This window comes from Chiloscyllium punctatum, chromosome 9, assembly GCF_047496795.1.
Source record: "Chiloscyllium punctatum isolate Juve2018m chromosome 9, sChiPun1.3, whole genome shotgun sequence".
In the NCBI taxonomy this organism is placed as follows: domain Eukaryota; kingdom Metazoa; phylum Chordata; class Chondrichthyes; order Orectolobiformes; family Hemiscylliidae; genus Chiloscyllium; species Chiloscyllium punctatum.
In genome coordinates this window covers 9,690,589-9,709,809 of record NC_092747.1, presented here as the reverse complement: position 1 = coordinate 9,709,809, position 19,221 = coordinate 9,690,589, and the positions used below count along the sequence as shown (strand labels likewise).

The 19,221-nt window shown below is 44.7% G+C and overlaps 1 protein-coding gene across 3 annotated transcripts in view; it reads right to left on the bottom strand.

The window, feature by feature from the left end:
• myo7aa (myosin VIIAa) overlaps window positions 1–19,221 on the bottom strand; it is a 268,705-nt gene that overhangs the window by 81,277 nt on the left and 168,207 nt on the right. For all 3 annotated transcript variants that reach the window (XM_072576845.1, XM_072576843.1, XM_072576844.1), the window contains 10 exons: window positions 17,297–17,381; window positions 16,181–16,399; window positions 14,582–14,689; window positions 13,307–13,516; window positions 10,400–10,603; window positions 8,665–8,841; window positions 7,905–7,988; window positions 6,970–7,097; window positions 3,378–3,504; window positions 214–333 (listed from right to left, as the gene is read on the bottom strand). In XM_072576845.1, the coding sequence (XP_072432946.1) occupies window positions 214–333; window positions 3,378–3,504; window positions 6,970–7,097; window positions 7,905–7,988; window positions 8,665–8,841; window positions 10,400–10,603; window positions 13,307–13,516; window positions 14,582–14,689; window positions 16,181–16,399; window positions 17,297–17,381 (1,462 nt within the window). The remainder of the gene's footprint in view (window positions 1–213; window positions 334–3,377; window positions 3,505–6,969; window positions 7,098–7,904; window positions 7,989–8,664; window positions 8,842–10,399; window positions 10,604–13,306; window positions 13,517–14,581; window positions 14,690–16,180; window positions 16,400–17,296; window positions 17,382–19,221) is intronic.

The following is a 19,221-nucleotide window of genomic DNA, read 5'->3' as shown; positions in this document are numbered from 1 at the left end:
CCACCCTTAATCTGATAATATATTTCTGGAGAGAGGCGTTGTGGGTAGATGGTGGGCAATCCTTAGCTTGTCCGCTTAATGACACCACGTTCAAGCTGAGCGGGCAGACGTGCTTTGTGGTTTAAAGTCTTGGAGATGGTCCTGGAACACTAACCCTGACCCCCGACCCCCTAAACAGTTTTTAAATAATAAATTTCACACTCCTGGAATTACCTGGAGTTCCAACCAGCTGGGAGGTTGTGTCCGTGTTCCATTAGCGAACGTTCTCCTCATTCGTTCCTCACAGTAAGGTGCGTAGCCAGGTGGACCCCCATTGATGAAATTTCTTAAATACTACAGCAACAGAAACACAAAATTATAGAATCATAGAATCCCGACAGTGTGGAAACAGGCCATTTGGCCCAACAAGTCCTCACAGACCCTCCGAATGATTATCCCACCAGACCCATTCCCTACCCTGTTACTCTACATTTCCCCTGACTAACTAGTGCACCTAACCTACATATCCCTGAACACTGTGGGCAACTTAGCATGGCCAATTCACCTAATCTGCACATCCTTGAACTATGGGAGGAAACCAGAGCACTGGGAGGCCATTCAGCCCCTTAAGCCTGGTCCAGCATTCAATTAGATTGTGGCATATTTCTCGCTCAACCTCTGTCCCAAACTGGTTCTGTAACCCAGAGTCTAATTGTCCACCAAAAATCCACCATTGACTCGTGGGGTGGGGGAAGGAGTCAGGATGGCAACTTTTAAACACGGCGGCTCATGAGTGGAATAAATTTCCAGAGGAAGTGATTGATGCAGTTACCATATTTAAAAGACATTTGGATAAGTACATGAAAAGAAAAAAAAAGGTTTGGAGGGATTTGGACCATGTGCAGACAGCTGATAGTTTGGGACCATGGACAGGTTGAACCGAAGGGTCTGTTTCCGTGCTGTATGACTCAAAATTGCGAGGCGCCGAGGCAAAGCAGACAGGGAGAAACGATTCGTCCTTCTATCAAGGGCAAGATGACACAGAACAAAAGGAATTTGCAAAAGTAGTAAATGTGACAAGAAATGCTTTTTCTCTTAGTGAGTAGTGAGGGGATGAAATGCGCTGCCTGGAAAGCAGGTTCAACGGAGGCATTCAATAGGGGTGAGGTTTCCACCTAAATAAATCATCCAACATACAGCAGAAAGGGAAAGGGTACAAGGATCGCATTAAGTCACAATGCCATTTCTACAGTCAATGCAAACATGGGCCAAATGGCCTCCTTCTGTACTCTATCAATTCTGTGGCTCTCTTTGCAAATGTTAGAAGCTCTTCCAAGCACTCCCACTGTTATTTATTCCAGATATCATAGTTTGTGTTTGAACAACTTTTGTTTGGCATTTTCAATTCATTCCTAGCTTCGACAGCATTTTTTTTTAAACCATTCCAGCTTTTCATTCCTTTTTCTGTCAGGAGTGCAGATTAAATTACAGTCCTTTCTGCTAACAGCACAATAATGGCATTCTTGTGCAATCTCCCTCTATATAAAAAGCGCACGATGAAAATACACTAAGTGGTGGGGATGGAATCATGTATGAGCCAACACACGTATACTGAAGTTCACGTTTTACAAAGCGTTCACCTATTCACCAACTGTGTGCTGACAAAACATGTGCAATAGTAGAAAAGAACTCTACTGGTGCAATTTACACCAGCATGAGCATCGGCAGGAGTCTCAAACTGTCCCTCATTACCTCGACATTCTCTACTCTCATTCCAATAATCCCAAAGTCAAAATAACTCAATATAGTCAGAGCAGCTGGACTTCACTAAAATAAAATAAAATAAAATAAAGTAGAATTATTACAATGATAGCTTTGCATTTATATAGTGCCTTTCAGGATTGTGGACAACCTGAAGCATTTTACAGCCAATAAAGTATTTTTCAAAAGTGCATTAAGTGTTTAAAGTGTAGGAAATAAGGCAGTTAACTTGCACAAAGCAAACTCCCACGTATAGTAATGTGTGTATGTAGATACCAGTGATAGACTGGAGTGGATGAAGTCACAAATCACATGACACCAGGTTATAGTCCAACAGATTTGTTTGAAATCACAAGTTTTTCACCTAATGAAGGGGCTGCGCTCCGAAAGCTTGTGATTTCAAATAAACCTGTTCGACTATAACCTGGGGGCATGTGATTTCTGATGTTATATGGTAATATGATCATGACCAGGTTCCCGGCTACACAGCACACTCAGTAAGCTTTGGACACAAAAAAAAAAATGTTTCTGGTAAAGGTCAGCAGGTCTGGCAGCATCTGTGGAGAGAAAGATCAGAATTCACATTTTGGGTCCAGCGACCCTTCCTCAGAATGTAATCAGTATCTTATTTTAGCTGTAGTCAATGTGCGATGGCAGAGGTTAATGTTAGGCACAGTAAGCTCCCACTATTAGCAATGCCGTAATAACAGATGATCCTCTATTTTAGAGAAACTTTTAGATAAATAAGGGGGCGGGGGGGGGGGGGGGGTGTAGAAGTGATGGGACAGTTTTGGGCCCCATATTTCAGGGAGGAGGTACTGGCCCTGGTGCAGGTTCAGAGGAAGTTCATGAGAATGGTCCCAGGAATGAAAACCTTAAACATATGAGGAATGTTTGAGGGCTCTGGGACTATACCTCGATGGAATTTATAAGGATGAGGGGGAAATCTGATTGAAAAAAACTTACAAAGTACCAGAAGACCTGGACAGAGTGGATGTCGGGAAGATGTTTCCATTGGTAGGAGAGTCTAGGACCAGAGGGCACAGACTTCGAGTAAAGAGAAGACCTTTAAGAATGGAGAGAAGGAGAAACTTCTTCAGCCAGAGAGTGGGGAATCTTTGGAACACATTGCCACAAAATGCTGCGGAGGCCAGGTCATTGAGTACATTTAAGACTGAAATAGGTTCTTGAGGATCAAGGGGATCAAGGGTTACGGAGAGAAAGAAAGAGAATGGGGGGTGAGAAATCTATCAAAGGAGGAGAAAGTGAGGACTGCAGATCAGAGTTGAGACCATTCCTGATGAAGGGCTTCTGCCCGAAACATCGATTCTCCTGCTCCTTGGATGCTGCCTGACCTTTTCCAGCATCACACACTCGACTTGAGAAACATATCAGCCATGATTGAATGGCGGTGCAGACTTAATGGGTTGAATGGCCTAATTTCTGCACCTATGTCTTATGGTCTTAAAAAACAGGAGAGGAGAGAGGAAAAGACAAGTACATATTGGCCAGCAACATCGGGGAGAAGTCTTTTTCTTTAAATCAGGTGTACCTTGATTTTAAATCCCATCCATTTTCAGGTGGATCACTGTATATTTTAAGCGTTCATAAAATCACAGTGAGAGCTGGAAACTTACCTTGACAAACTTTGCAGAAGGAGCGAAGCAGCCAACACAGAGGGACATGAGGATCCAGCCCCGGGCATGGCTGCTCTTGGACGGATTCTGGGTAAGTTGTTTGCAGATCTGGCAGTAAATCTCATCCCTGTCAAATGACAAGACTCAGTTAATAGGTGGTATAAGGCCTAGGCTCCTCACTGAACCTCTTGTTAAAATCAGTCATAAACACAGAATCATGCAAGGGATGTCATGGTGTCATCCCAAAACAAAAGGATGGCTTAGAGACATTCACCGACTGGACAAAGTTTTCCCATCTTTCAAAGTGTAGGGGGTGGGGGAGGTGAGTGCGAGAGACAGTGACTAACATGTCACCTCCATTGGTGAGGTTACTCAGCCCCTAGAGCCTATTCCAGCACCAAGATTGTGGCTGATCTGTGGCCTAACTCCATATACCTGTCTCTGGCCCATATCCCTTAATACCTTTGTTTAACAAAACATTATTGCAAAGTTAAAATTGTTGTTTGTGAAAGAGATCCAAACAGCATCTACCACTCTTGTGTGGAAGAGTTTCCAAACATCTCCCCTGGCCCTAATTCTCAGACTATGCCCCTCGTTCTAGGATCTCCAAACAGTGGCGATAGTTTATCTTTATCTACCCTGTCTTTTCCAGTTAATGCCTTCACGACTTCCATCAGATCACCCCTCGACTTTCTAAATTCTGGAGAAAACAGGTCTTATTTGTACAATCTCTCCTCACACCTTAAATCTCTGAAATTCAGGCATCATTCCTGTAAACCTACATGGTACTCTGTGCAATTCCAACATATCCTTCCTGTCCAAGTTCGGTGCCCAGATCTGCTCAGTACCACAGCAGTATTCCAGCTCTGGTTCAAAGTAATGCAAGGCATTAGTTAGATAAGAACTCTCTCCTTTTAATGCTCCATTCCCTTTGAAATAAAAAGGCCACAGGATCCAGTGGCCTTCCCTATTACCTACTGAACTTGTACACTAACCTTTTGCGGGATTTAGGCATGAGGACTCGCAAACCCATTTGTTTTTCTGAAGAATTTGTGGGCGGCATGGTGGCACAGTGGTTAGCACTGCTGCCTCACAGCGCCAGAGACCCGGGTTCAATTCCCGCCTCAGGCGACTGACTGTGTGGAGTTTGCACGTTCTCCCTGTGTCTGCGTGGGTTTCCTCCGAGTGCTCCGGTTTCCTCCCACAGTCCAAAAACGTGCAGGTCAGGTGAATTGGCCATGCTAAATTGCCCGTAGTGTTAGGTAAGGGGTAGATGTAGATGTAGGGGTATGGGTGGGTTACGCTTCGGCGGGGCGGTGTGGACTTGTTGGGCCGAAGGGCCTGTTTCCACACTAAGTAATCTAATCTAATTTCCCACAAGACGTTTTAGATTTATTCATTCACAGGATGAGGGCATCGTTAGCCAGGCCAGTCTTTATTACCCAAAGGGCAGTTAAGAGTCAACCATATTGCTGTGGGTTTGGAGTCACGTTTAGGCCAGACTGGAGTAAAGGCAGCAGTTTCCTTTCCTAAAAGGACATTATTGAGCAAAATCCCAGCTGGTTCACTAACGACAATGGATTTATGATCATTAGACTCTCACTTATGAATTCCAGTTCCATCATTTGTTGTGGCAGGATTTGAACCCAGGTCCCCAGAACATTATCTGGGTTAACAGTCTGGCAACAATACCACCAAGCTATCGCCTCCCCTTAGGATCAGAAATTGTCCATTCAGCCCATCAAACCTGTTCATGGTTGATTATCTCCTCATTGGCACTTCCAACTCCAACTCTATATTCCTTGATGCCATTAGTTTCCACAAATCTATTGCTCTCGGTCTTGAATTTGTTCAATGACTGAATTCCCAAATCTAGGGGAGAGGATTCCAAAGATTCACCGCCCTTGGAGTGAAGGGATTCCTCCTCTTCAGAGTTTTAAAAGGCATATACCTTATTCTGAGATTATATCCCTTGGCTCTAGTCTCACCAAGCAGGAGAAACATCTGTGTCCCCTCTGCAAGATCTTTGAAAGTTTCAATGAGATCACCCTTTACTCAGCAAAATTTTAGGGACACCGACCTAATTTCTTCAGGCTCTTCTCATCTGACATTCTGCCATCCTGGGGAGTAATCTAGTGACCCTCCAGTGCACTCCCTCTATGGTGAGTATCCCCTTCCTCAGATAAGGCAATCAAGATTTCAGATTAAGTCTCACCAAAGGTTCTATAAAACTGCAGCATTGCTACTCCACCTTTAGACTCCAATCCAACATGCCATTTAGGCTATAAAGGAACAGGAGTAGAGCACTTGAGCCTGTTCTGCCATTCAGCAATGTCACGGCTGATCCAACATTCCTCACATCCAATCTCCCGTTCGTTCCCAGTTATCCTCAATTCCCCAAACTGCTTGCTTCACTCTCTACTGGCTTTCCGAGACTGATAAACAGGTCCCTTTGGAAAGCACACATTGCTTAACCTCTTAATCATTTCTTAAATGATCCACCTTTCTGTTTATTTTTCCTTCTGTAGTGAATAACTTCATACTCATTCACTTTATATTCCATCAGCCATACTCTAGCCCAGCCACTGAGCGTGCTCAAGTCTTCTTGAAGCATCTTTGCACCGTCCCAAAGTTGGGTTCCAACTCATTGTGTCAACACATCTGGAAATGTTACATCTGATCCCACATCCAATTCATTGATCAAAATTGTGCCCAGTTGTGGCACTAGCACTGACCTCACAAGTTACAGTCTGTTATCCTCAGAATGATTCTGGAACTTATCCTTACTTTCTCTTTTCTGACTGTTAACCAATTCATAACCCATACTGGTCCATTTCTCCCAATCCTATGCACTTTATTTACTAACTCAGTCTTGGGACTTTTATAAAAAAACAAATGCGAGAAGTCCACGTGCACCACATCTGCCAGTTCCCCTTTATCTGTGCGAGAAGTATCCTAAAAAAGCACCAACCCGTTCATCAAACCTGAAACAAACCCATGTTGTTCAATCATATCACTACTTACCAACCATCTAGTTATTACATCCATCAAAGTCAATTCTAACACTAACAGCTCTGTGCTTCTTCACTCTCTCCCTTCCTCATTCTTAGAATCCCCACAGTGGGGAAACAGGCCATTCAGCCCATCAGGTCCATTCAGACCCGCTGAAGAGCACCACCACTCATTTTCCTCCCCCCACCCAAATCCCTGTAACCCTACATTTCCCATGGCTGACCCACCTTTCCTGCACATCCCTGCGGTGGGGCATTATGGGCAACTCAGCGTGGCCAATCCACCTAACTTTGGAGAAAACAAGATACTTGCAGGAAACCCATGCAGATACAGGGAGAATGTGCAAACTCCACACAGACAGTTGCCTGAGGCTGGAATTGAACCCAGGTCCCTGGTGCTGTGGGGCAGCAATGCTGTCCCAGATCATAGGGGTTACTTTTATTCCTTTCCAGGTTTCAGGAACCATTCGAGAATCGATAGAATACTGAAAGAAAGCCACAATATCTAACCTTTCTTCAACTCTCTGGTGAGTAATAGGAAGACAGGAACAAGAAAGTAAAGGTATGAGAGAGATCAGTACCTGACCTCCGGTCTGAGGATGCCGTTCCCAATGATAAAATGGAGCTTCTCCAGGTTAGAGGTTGGCCTGTCCTCCAACATACTGTTCCCCCGGAGAGTGTAATCCCCATCATTCAATCGCTTTGCCACCTAACAGGAGTCAGACGAGAGATGCAGAGATGACAATTTGCACCAATATGGCACCATTAATGCAGCAAAATAATCAGAGACATTTCCACAGGACAGAGTTCGTTGGACAAAATCTTTGGACGGGTCACATCACAAGGAGGAGAGAAAAGGAGAGTCAGAGTCAAAAAGAGTGGCAGGGCAGGCAGTCTCAGAGGAGCAGGAGAGTCAACGTTTCTGACAAAGGGCTTATGCCTGAAGCATCGATTCTCCTGCTCCTCAGATGCTGCTTGACCTGCTATGCTTTTCAAGTGCCACACTTTTCAACTTCATAAGAAGGATCAAAGCTCAGCCAAGAAGCAGGGACTGAAACAAGGAGATGGTGGTGGAACGCATTAGGAAGGGAGCTCCCGAGCTTTGAGACAAGGAAACGGGACGCCTACCATGGGCTGGGGACAGTCGAGGATGCACAAGAGGTCTTAGTCAGAGGGGTAGAGAGAGAGAGAGAGAGAGAGAGAGATTGAGGGGATGGGCTGTAGGGCTGAGGGAGATTAGCTGCAGGGAAACAGACAAGGGTATAAAACATTTAAACTCTTCATGTTGAAGAGTTACCGCACTGAAGCCACTGTTCGTCAGCGAGCACTGGGACGATGGGTGGGGAGGAGTTGGTGCGAGTGAAGGTAGAGCCTGATTTTCACAAGGATGGAATGGAATGGAGGATATATCAGTGAAGTGACTTGGATCATGCAACTCATTTTGACGCGATTAGATGGATCTCAGTCCCATGCGCATGGGGAGGATGGCAACAGGAAAATCCTCTTTAAAAATTACCTCCTCAGTTAGCTTTGATTTCTTCTTCAGAGTCAGAGAAACCAGCTTGTGCCTCACACTGTTCTTCTTGTCAGAATGCGCACTCTGCAACACAACCACGTCAACATTAGTGGAAGGTGTATCAACATCAGCACAACATACATTATCAGAGGTTACAGAAAGGAGAATTCCGGATTTCTGAAAACAATGGCGTTTCACCATCTTGTTACCAGCAACACATCTTTACCAGAGGGTCTTACAGCATGGAAACAGATCCTTTGGTTCAACTCGTCCATGACCACATTTCCCAACCTAAACTAGTCCCATTTGCCTGTGTTTGACCCATATCCCTCTAAACCTCTTGTTCATGCACCTGCTCAAATGTCTTTTAAATGTTGTAACTGTACCTGCATTGACCACTTCCTCCAGCAGTTCATATATACCACCCTCTCTGTGGGAGTAGTTGCCCCTTAGGTCCCTTTTTAAATCTTTCCCCCTCTCACCTTAAGCCAATGCCCTCTAGTTTTGGCCACCTCTATCCTGGGGAAAGACCTTTGCTAGTCACCTTACCTACACCCCCCATGATTTTCTAAAACTAAGATCACCCCTTAGTTTCACGCTCCAGTGAAAAATGTCCCAGACTGTAACAAGGAACTCATTGCTATCTGTAGCAGTCCACATGAGCACAGACTGGAGGGAAATCTAGATAAATACATGGGAAAAAGGAGGATCGCTTCTATATTCTTAACAGCAGAGATTGGCTCACCATCAAGCTGCCTACCTCGCTCTCTCCCTGGAGAGCCTGCAGCTCCCGCTTATATGTCTTCTTGCCGAGGGTTTCGTAGATTTTGGTCATGACTGGAATCTTCTCGCTGCCATCGCTCATGGCTGTGTGGTACTTGGGCTCTGGTAAATCCCCCATGAACCTCAATATCGTGATCCAGACTGCTAGAGACGCCTGCAAACCAGGAGATGGTGTGAAAAGAGGAGAGAGACTCCGGTCGATCTGTGCAAACACTCATCTCAAAGTGCTCTGCGACCAGCGCTGTGAGGTAGTAAAATGCCACTGGCTATTTCTTTGAGCACAGCAAGCTCCCACAGAGTAGCATCAGACAGCCACTGGATAATCCAAATTTTACTGATGCCAGCTGAGGGGAGACACAGCATAGAAGGCCACTGCTGTATTCCAGAACAGCATCTCGTAGATTCCAGACAGTGTGGAAACAGGCCATTTGGCCCAACAAGTCCACACCGACCCTCCAAAGAGTAACCCACCCACACCCATTCCCCTAGCCTATTGACTAACGTACCTAACCTACACATCCCTGAACACAATGGGACAATTTAGCATGGCCAAATCACCTAAGCTGTACGTCTTTGGATTGCGGGAGGAAACTGGAGGAAACCCACGCAGACACTAGGAGAATGTGCCAACTCCACACAGACAGTTGCCCAAGGCAGGGATCGAACCCTGGTCCCCTGGTGCTGTGAGGCAGCAGTGCTAACCACTGAGCCAGCCATATCATTTGACAGAAGATGCATTTGGCCCATCACACCAGTGCTGGCCCTTCAGGGCAACTATCCAATTCTCCCCTGCAGCCTTTCAGATGTACAGCAAATGGATTTAACCAGCACCTTACAAACTGATGCTCAGATGAACTGGCAAAAATCAAATACCACAAAATTTACTATATTATTCTGTCCAATTGTTATAATTCTTTTAATTTATTCACCTCAATGTAAATATACTTGTCAAACAGAATGGCCACACAAAATATCAACAGTTGGTTCAATTTAGAGTCAATTTCTCCAAAATACCACCACATCCGTGAAGTCAGTTGAGGAGGTGAGTGAGAAGGCTCTCTACAGTTACTAATAATAAGACCTTAAATAAAACTTGTGTTTTACGCTGTAAAGAAAATAAAAGTGATGTGCATACCCTCTGCATTACGTTTCTACTATTTAGTGTGTGTTTTACATTAGGTTGGACCTCTTGATCAACCAGAATATTTCTTGATCCATAGGTGCTGTACAGACAGTTGCCTTTTGAAAGTTACTCACTAATCTACTTCACTGTTGATCCTTTCAGGACATGAACGTGGACTATTCAACAAAATAATTTGTCTTTTCCTTTCGTTAACCTTCTTATAACGTCTCGTGCCAAAGGATGTCAGATGGGCACCCAAAACAAAATTTGACGTTTTCTAACATGGTTAGTTGAAGCCAGTTTCATTTTGTCCTTAAAGCACACTGATGTTTCCAGTCAAACATCAAAACACCAGTCAAGTAAATCTAAATGATAAACAATCCAAACAGAACACCAGAGAAACTCAGCAGGTCTGGCAGCATCTATTCTGAACAGAACACATACCATACTCAAGATGTTTACTTGGATTCTCTCACCATAGATGCTTCCAGACCTGTGGAGTTCCTGCAGCGTTTGTTTCAGATTCCCGCAGTCGGCATTATTTTGCTTCCAGACAAGCGATCCAACTCTTCCGATGGTTTTTACTTACGAGTTGGTCCCCTTCATCATCATGGTAAAGCAGGGGCAGCTTGAGGGGTCTGCGGATGTAGGTGTGAGTGGTGGTGCCCTGGAAGTAGGTGGCAGCAAACTTGGCAAATTTGTACTCTGACAGATCTTCCTCTTCCTCTTCTGGCAACGGCAGACTGGCATCCAGATCCTCTTCCTCCAACTCTCGGGGGGTACGTTCGAGGTCCTAGTGCCAATGCAAAAGATATATCAAGTCAAAGCTCACCAACAAAAGTGTGTTTAAACAAAAACAACAATCGAGAGGTTAATGTGCAATCTGGTATAATCAGTCCTGCACACTTCAATCAGTGCAAAAACCTAATGATTACTGAGCAGAGTATCACTGTGCTATCTAGAAGATACACTGCAGAAATTCACCAGATGTCCTCAGACAGCACCTTCCAAACCCATGAACACTTCAGTCTAGGGCAGCAGATACACAGGAAGACCACCCCCTGCACCCCTGCAAGTTCCCCTCCAAACCACTCAGCATCCTGGCTTGGAAGTACATCACCGTTCCTTCAGTGTCACTGGGTCAATATCCTGGAATTCCTTCCTTCAGGACATTATGGGTCAATCTACAGCACGTGGACTGCAGCAGTTCAAGAAAAGGCATCGCCTTCTGAAGGGGTCAACTAGAGACAGGCAATAGATACTGGGCCCAGATAGCAACACCCACACCTCATAAGTGAATTTTAAAAATCTGCAGAAGAGAATAGTGAGAGACTGAAGAGATGGGATTGAGGAGTAATTGGGTGTATTCCCACAGAAGCACAAAGTGATATGTTTTTTTGGGATCCCAAAAAGAAACAGGATAGCCTAAACGGTCAATAGTTTTTTGAGCAGAAGTAGGCCATTCAGCCCATCAGGTGTGATCTGCCATTTAAGGAGTTCATGGCTGATCTGATAATCCTCAATTCCATCTTCCTGCCTTTTCAGTTCTGTTTTGTCCAAAGCAACCTCAGATTAGAAGCGAACACAGAAATTGCTGGAGAAACTCAGCAGTCTGTGAAGAGAGATACAGGGTTAATGCTTGGGGTCCAATGGTCCTTAAGAATATTCATAGAGGAGTCATACCAGACTCAAAACTATTTCTCTTCTTACAGATGCTGCCAGACCGGAGTTTCTCTAGCAATTTCTGTTTTTGTTTCAGATTTCCATCACCTGCAGTTGTGTTTTATTTAAATCTCGGGTAGAGACTGAATCTAACAGAGGGGAAATTCAAAACTAATTTGTGGAAACCATGACCCCAACTTGACTGCAGAGAGCTCAGAGTTTAAATCAGAGCGGTGCTGGAAAAGCACAGGTCAGGCAGCATCTGAGGAACAGGAAAATCGACATTTTGGCTTTTGTCCGAAACTTAGATTTTCCTGCTCCTCGGATGCTGCCTGACCTGCTGTGCTTTTCCAGCACCACTCTGATCTAAACTCTGTTTTCCAGCATTTGCAGTCCTCACTTTTGCCTGGAAAGAGCTCTGTCAGGATGCAATGGAGATAGAGAGCCTGTGGCACTAGGACCTCGGTGGACCATTGTTCTGCCGGCTGCCACCAATCAGGGATGGCAAGAGAGCCTCCCATGCTGATTGGCCAGAATGCCAACAGCTTTGTTCTACTGTTGAGCAGAGTAACCAATACGGAGGCTGTATAACCGGATGCTGATTCAAGATCCCAGTAAAATGGCATTGCAGCAACCAATGAGCTTCTCTGCAGTATATGATTCCAGGTTCCTCTCTTTTCTTCAATGGGCTGATATCAGTTAGCTCACATGGTTGGAGTCTGTTGATAAAATCCTGACAAATTTTTCTCTAACCCAATCTTTGAAACAAGGAAAGCATAAGGTGCCATTTAATGCAAATTAGATTAATTATTTTTGAATGAATCACTCAGTAACACAGAACTTGGACACTGAAGCTCTTTATGTGCTTCAGGACACATGCAAGTATGCCAAATTTCAAACAAACAATCGCAGCTAATTTATATGGCAGGAGAAAAGGGGGCGGATTGGTTGGCAAGTCAATCAGTATGTTCCACTATATATCTCCCTATTGTTTACTCCATGGAGCATTCCCTTGGCCAGAGTCAATTTAACACCAAATTGACACCCTTTTGTCCCGTAGTGTAAATTGTTATGAGCATTTCAAACTTGGCATTCTCGCTTTTGGCCTGATGATTTTGGACACCAAATTGGAATAATGCAGTAAAATGGAGCATTGCCTCGGCAGGAAGAGAGTAACGTCCTACAAAATGGCTCCTAAAGTCTCTCTGCTACTTGCGAACATTCATTTGCCATTTCTGGTTTATGTTGAGGATGAATCATTGAAATTTACTGCAAAGATTGGTCAACAGCATCATGATAACTGGGATGTTAAAACACGAATGCAGTGGATGATTTTTAAAAAAATATATATAAACTAACCTAGCAAATGGACTGCATGGTGACTCAGTGGTTAGCACTGCTGCCTCACCAGTGTCAGGGTCCCAGGTTCAATTTGAGCCTCTGACAATTGTCTGGGTGGAGCTTGCACATTCTCCGTGTCTGTATGGGTTTCCTTCAGGAGCTCCAGTTTCCTCCCAAGTCCAAAAGATATGCAGGTTAGGGGGACGGGCCATGCTAAATTGCCCGCACTATCCAGGGATATGGAGTTTTTGGTAGGTTAGCCATGGTAAATGCAGGGTTACAGGGATGGGGTGGGTCTGGCTGGGATGCTCTTTGGAGGAGCAGTGTGGACTCAATGGACTGAATGGCCTGCTTCCACAGTATACAGATTCTATGATTCAAATTCTCAAGGATTCTAATGCCCATGTCCCAGATCTGCCACCGGATGGACTCTCTGATAATGGTTTAATAGGCATTAGAGAAATCAAAAAGTAACAGGAATGTTCTTTGGTACCTCAAACCCAGATGGTGCTTGACCCTCCTGTCCAGGCAATGGAGTGGGGCTGCCCAGAAAACCAAACATTTTATCCACCATCTCGGAGTCGTTCACAGGCTCATTCCGAGCCCTCTCCATTTGCTCCAGCATTTCCTTCTTCCGACGGGCTTCTCTCTGCTCACTCATCTCCCTCTCGGCGTCTTCAAGAGCCAGTTGGGTGAGGCGTTCCTACAGCAAGGAGGAGGAGAACAGAAAAGTTGCCAACCAAAGCCATTCTCACCAGGGACTGGGTGGGGGAAGGTAAAACATGACCACTACAACCAATAAAAATAATCATTACAGCAATCCTTTATTCTTTCTTGGGTCATGGGCATCGCTAGCAAGACCAGCATGTGTTGCCTATTCCCAAATGCCCTTGGACTGACTGCCCATGTCAGAGGCCTCTGGATTACATCATGAAGACTGAGAGGTTACAGGGAGGGTGAAGTCATGCACAGACAGGAGTACACAGAAGAGAATTTTCAAAATGGTGTTGTGTTAGACCAGCAGCTAATGTATGTCAGTGCAGGAGAGAGAGAGGAAACAGAGCTTGGTGTGTGCATGACAGTATGGAGAAACTGCAAATTTAGAAGGGGAAAGGAGAAAGGTTGTAAAAACAAAAAGAGATCATTGGAATAGTCAAAATTAGAGGTAGCAGGAGCATGAAAGAGTCTCCATGCAAAAGATGGGCTGATGCAGAGACAGAAATGGGGAACATTACAGAGACACTGTAGCTACACGAACAGGATGGGCTTTGAGGGATATGGGCTAAACAGGACTACGTTTATTTAGGATATCTGGTCAGCATGGATGAGTTGGACCGAAGGGTCTACTTCTGTGCTGTACATCTCTACGATGTGTCAAGGTTCCTTAGACAGCCTCTTCCAAACCTGGGACCAGCATCATCTAGAAGGACGAGGGCAGCAGATACATGGGAACACCACCCAGCTACGCGTTCCCCTCCGAGCCACTCAACATTCTGATTTGGAAATGTATCACCGTTCCTTCAGTGTCACTGGGTCAGAATCATGGAATCCCCTCCCACTGTGGGGGCTCCCACACTCCAAAAACAGCAGCAGCCAAAGGCTCCTCCAGTTCCTCGAGGGCAATAATTGCTGGTCCAGCATCCCATGAACAATTCTGGGGGGACCTCTACACTGAACCCTTTAAAAAAATGATCAGAGTCCCTGACGCCACTATAAGTTCCTCAGCCTTTCAGGGAAAACGGGGACAGAAGTCATTCACGTGACCCACCTGGTGTTTCCTTTCTGCCTCCTCCTTGGCTTTTTTGCTGCTCATCTCTTTGCGAAGTCTCATCTCCTCAGCAAGGCGGAGCTTCTCTGCTTCCAGCCTCCGATGGTACTGGGGAGGCAAAGAAGAAACAAAAAAATACAAACAATTGCAGAGGTTTCAGTTACATCTAGATCCTCAAATCTGTGCCGCCGCATGAGCCAATTGAGAAGAACGCTCCTACAGTGACTCATTTGATTGACGGAGAAAGATTTGCATTTATGTATCAATTTTTACAACCTTGGGCTCTTACTGTGCCTGACTTTGGTAGCTGCTTATTGCACAGCTGACTGACTTTTCAAACAAGTGGCGGGTGACTTAGCTGCAAAAGCCATTCAAACAAGCAGCAGCTAAGTAGATGGGCTTGAGGCAACAGACAATGAGTTGTGAGAAAAACAGCAGTGAAAAGAACTGACCCAAAAATCAAACCACAGCAGGCCATTTGGCCCATCGAGCCCAGTGTTGGCTCCCTGACTTTTGCCTGAAAAGTCTATTTCGAAGCTACTTGGATGCTGCCTGAACTGCTGTGCTCTTCCAGCACCACTAATCCAGAATCTGGTTTCCAGCATCTGCAGTCATTGGGTTTGATAATCCGGGAGGTAAAAACAGTTAGTCACCTTCCCTTCTACTTTTGTCAAAGCCCCAGAATTTGTTTGTCGTCAAGTATGACCCTAACTTCCATTTGGGAATTATGGTTTGGTTTTTACCTCCAGGGCTTTGTTAATCTGCAATGCCTGGAGTTACTGGGATAATCCTGGAGGTTTTCTGACCCCTGGTTGGGATGGTGGAGCTCTTATATCCACTACATGGGGCCATGACATGGAGGGGCCAGTGTTGGACTAGGACGGGCAAAGTTAAAAGTCACACCATCAGGTTTAAGTCCAACAGGTTTATTTGGAAGCACTAGCTTCCAGAGTATCTACTGCCTGATGAAGGAGCAGTGCTCTGAAAGCTAGTGCTTCCAAATAACCTGGCATTGTGTGACTTTTAACTCATTACAAGGGGGACTGCTGTGCTGTCGATGAAGCTGTTCCAGGCACCCCGAGACACCGAATCACTGAATGAGGAGACTACCATTCAGTCCATCATACGCGGTGTGTCATTAAAAGGGCTCTGAAATTAATCCCTGCCCTATCCCATAAACCCACAATGTATATTTGACAAAGAAACCAATCTAGTTCCCATTTAGAAGCTAACAACCAGTCAGGTTAGCACTTGGCAGCCATAACACTGATTTAAAGATACCTCATACAAATGCAAGCTTTCTACACTCTGACAGTCAACAGTTAGTTCAGTTGGCTGGATGGCTGAGTTGCAATGGGTAGGTTCAATTCCTGCACAGGCTGAGGTAATCATGAAGCACTCTCCTCACCCTGTCCTCTCACTTGAGGCTTAGTGACCTTCAGATTGAGCCACTACTGGTTAAGGGTCTCATTATCGAGCCCAGCCTCATGGATCGGCTGGGCTTTGGCGACTTTTCTTTTGAAGTTGAGGCAGACTCAACTTCCACGTAACGGGCTCCCTTTCCCTCCCCTCCAGTCATAGTGGAAAAAAAGCACTCACCTCTCCTCTCAGCCGCTTGTACAATCGACGTGCAATCATGCCTCGAACATAAGTTTGGATGGTGATGACAGCCCAGAAGCAATGGCGGAATGCTCTCCGCACCAAGTAACCACGACAACGGGCCTGAAACAGGATGATTCTCTTCCGGGCGAAGTGATACTGCGTGCAGAGCTTACGGGACCGATAGAGCGCTTGGAGTCTGGAGAATCCAATTCGCATCTAGCCAGAGATAAAACGAAGGAAGCATTGAAGAGAAAAAGAAACAAGAAACAAGAAACAGTGCAACACAGACTTGGAACACCAGTGTGGTCCAATAAGCAAAACCAGAGGCGCAAGAACATAGGGAATAGGTGGTGGCTCCAGGACGCATAACTTAACGAGATCATCACTGACCTGCTGGTTCCAATCTGCTTTCCTCTCAGCACAGTAATCACTTAAGGTCAAAACAAATGGCTTTTATGGCCCAAATAGAAAATGGGGGACAAGCCTGTCATCATGTTCTCCTATTTAATAAATCTAAGTTTCCCCCAAAAGGGGGATGTCGAAAGGTGTGGGTGAGCCTTACGAATATAGACTTGATTTTGATTTGATTTATTGTTGTCACGTGCTGAGATACAGTGAAAAGTGTTGTTCTGCATGCTCTACAGGCTGATCATACCATGCAAAGTATATCAGGGTAAGAGCAGAGGGCAGAATACAGTGTCAAAGCCACAGAGAAGGTGCAGAGAGAAAGGAGATAGAACATGAATGTTTGAGGGGTCCATTCAGAATCTGATAACAATAGTGGAAATGATCATGCGGCAGATCCTTTGCAATTCCCAACCTTGATATCCCCAAGTCAGGCAGTAGACACACTGAAGTGCCACTGCCCTGAGTAACATACCCTCCTGACTTGGGAATGAATAGCTCTGTACTTTCATTGTTGCTGGGTTAAAACCCACTCCCTAACATAGCTGCAGGTACTCCGTGCGCGCGCACACACAGACTGCAGCACCACCTTCACAACAGCAACTAGGAATGGACAAACCAATGAAGCCTTGCCAACATCCACAGCCGCAAACAAACAATTCTTTTTTTTAAAAAAAAAAGAAGAAATAGAATGAACAGTTGACTTACTGCGTTGAAATTCTTCCGACACTGATATCCACGCCAATACTTCTGAATCAACAACACCGATTTCCTTATTTTTACAAAGTTCGACCTGTGGAATATTTTGGAATTTTTAAAAAACCCAGCTTGGAATATGTTTTCTCAAAAACAAAACATTCAGCACATAATCATATTAAGTTTTCTGGGAAATCGTAGATCAATAAAATATGGGTTAGTTGCAGAGTAAGAGCTTAAAGTTCCAAAGAGTGATCGATGGCTTAGTGTAGAAGAGTCTCGTTTCTGTGTTGGAAGGCTGTCAGTTCAAGTCCCACTCAAGAAGAGCGAGCATAACGTCTAGGGAACACACTATCATCAGTGTTCCACCTTTTAGATCCATTAAACAAAAGTCTTGTATTTCCTCTCAGGTAGAGTTATTAAACCCCAAGGTACCACTTTGAGAGAGCCAGGAACTTTGTCCAATATGTATCCTTCAACTAACATCCCCAAAAACAAACATTAAACAATAAAAAAAATCTGAGAATTGTCTGAATGCTCAGCATGAAGAGGAGCAGAGTTAACATCAACTCTCTCTCTCTCTCCACACACAAGTGCTGCCTGGTCTGTTGAGAGTTTCACAAAGATGTAAAAAATAGAAGATCTAGGCTACTCAGCCTGCCTGTGCCCTGTCATTCAATAAAGTCATAACTGATCTGATCTTGGCCTCAAGTCCTCTTATGCTGTTATAACAAAATAAAGAATGGTGCATAACAGAAATCTGAAAGAAAGACAAGCGCTGGAGAAACTCAGTAGGTCTGGTGGCAATGGAAAGGGAGAGAAACAGAATTAACATGGAATCCAGTGTCACTGGATTGACATGTTAATGTCTTGACTGTGTACAGGTATTCCCAGACCATTAGTCTGGGGTCTAGATTACTAGTCACATTATTCCACTATCACCTATACTCAGATGTCCCCCCCAGCACAGCCCACGTTAGGTAAAAGTACGTTGTGGGAAGTAGAGACACTTGCACAGTTAGTTGGGCCGAATAGCCACCTTCTGGATTAAATGGAATTGGTATTACAATGTGAAATAGAAATCAGAGAGACGGAGAACAGTGATCAATGCTCAGACCATGGTGTGAACCTTGTAAGGTGTAGGATTAAAGGATCAAGTAGCATTTTACAACCTAAATGATTCCTATTGTCTGGTTAATTCATTCCAATGCTCAGTGGTGGAATGGGAAAAGCAAATCAGATTTTGGATTAGAAAATAAGTTCACGGGATGAGGGAGTCACTGGCCAAGCCAGCGTTTATTGCCCATCCCTAATTGCCCAGAGGGCAGTTAAGCGTCAACCACATTGCTGTGGGTCTGGAGTCACGTGTAGGCCAGACCAGGTAAGGAGGGTAGATTCCTTCCCTGAAGGACATTAAATGAACCAAATGGGTTTCCCCAACAATCGACAATGGATTTATGATCATTAGACTCTTAATTCCAGATTTTACTGAATTCAAATTCCACCGGCTGTCATGGAGGGATTCAAACCCAGGTCCCCAGAACACAGCCTGGGCCTCTGGATTATACCACTAGGTCATTGCCGCCCCAGTATTGATAAGTTTAAGATTGAATCTGCATAACACACACTATAGCTAATGCCAGGAAATAGAACATAGCATCTAGAATCCAAAACAGAAATTGCTGGGGAAATTCAGCAGGTCTGGCAGTATCTATGGAGAGAGAAACAGAGTTAACTCAGTTAAATGATTACTGAAGAAGGGTCATTAGACCTGAAATGCTAACAATGTCTCTTGCTCCACAGATGCTGCCAGACCTGCTGAGTTTCTCAAGCAATTCCTGGTTTTGTTTCAGGTTCCCAGCATCTGCAGGTCTTTGTTTAATTATGGAGCATCCAGAATAATTGTGGAGCTGAAAGTATCAGATTCAGATTATGCA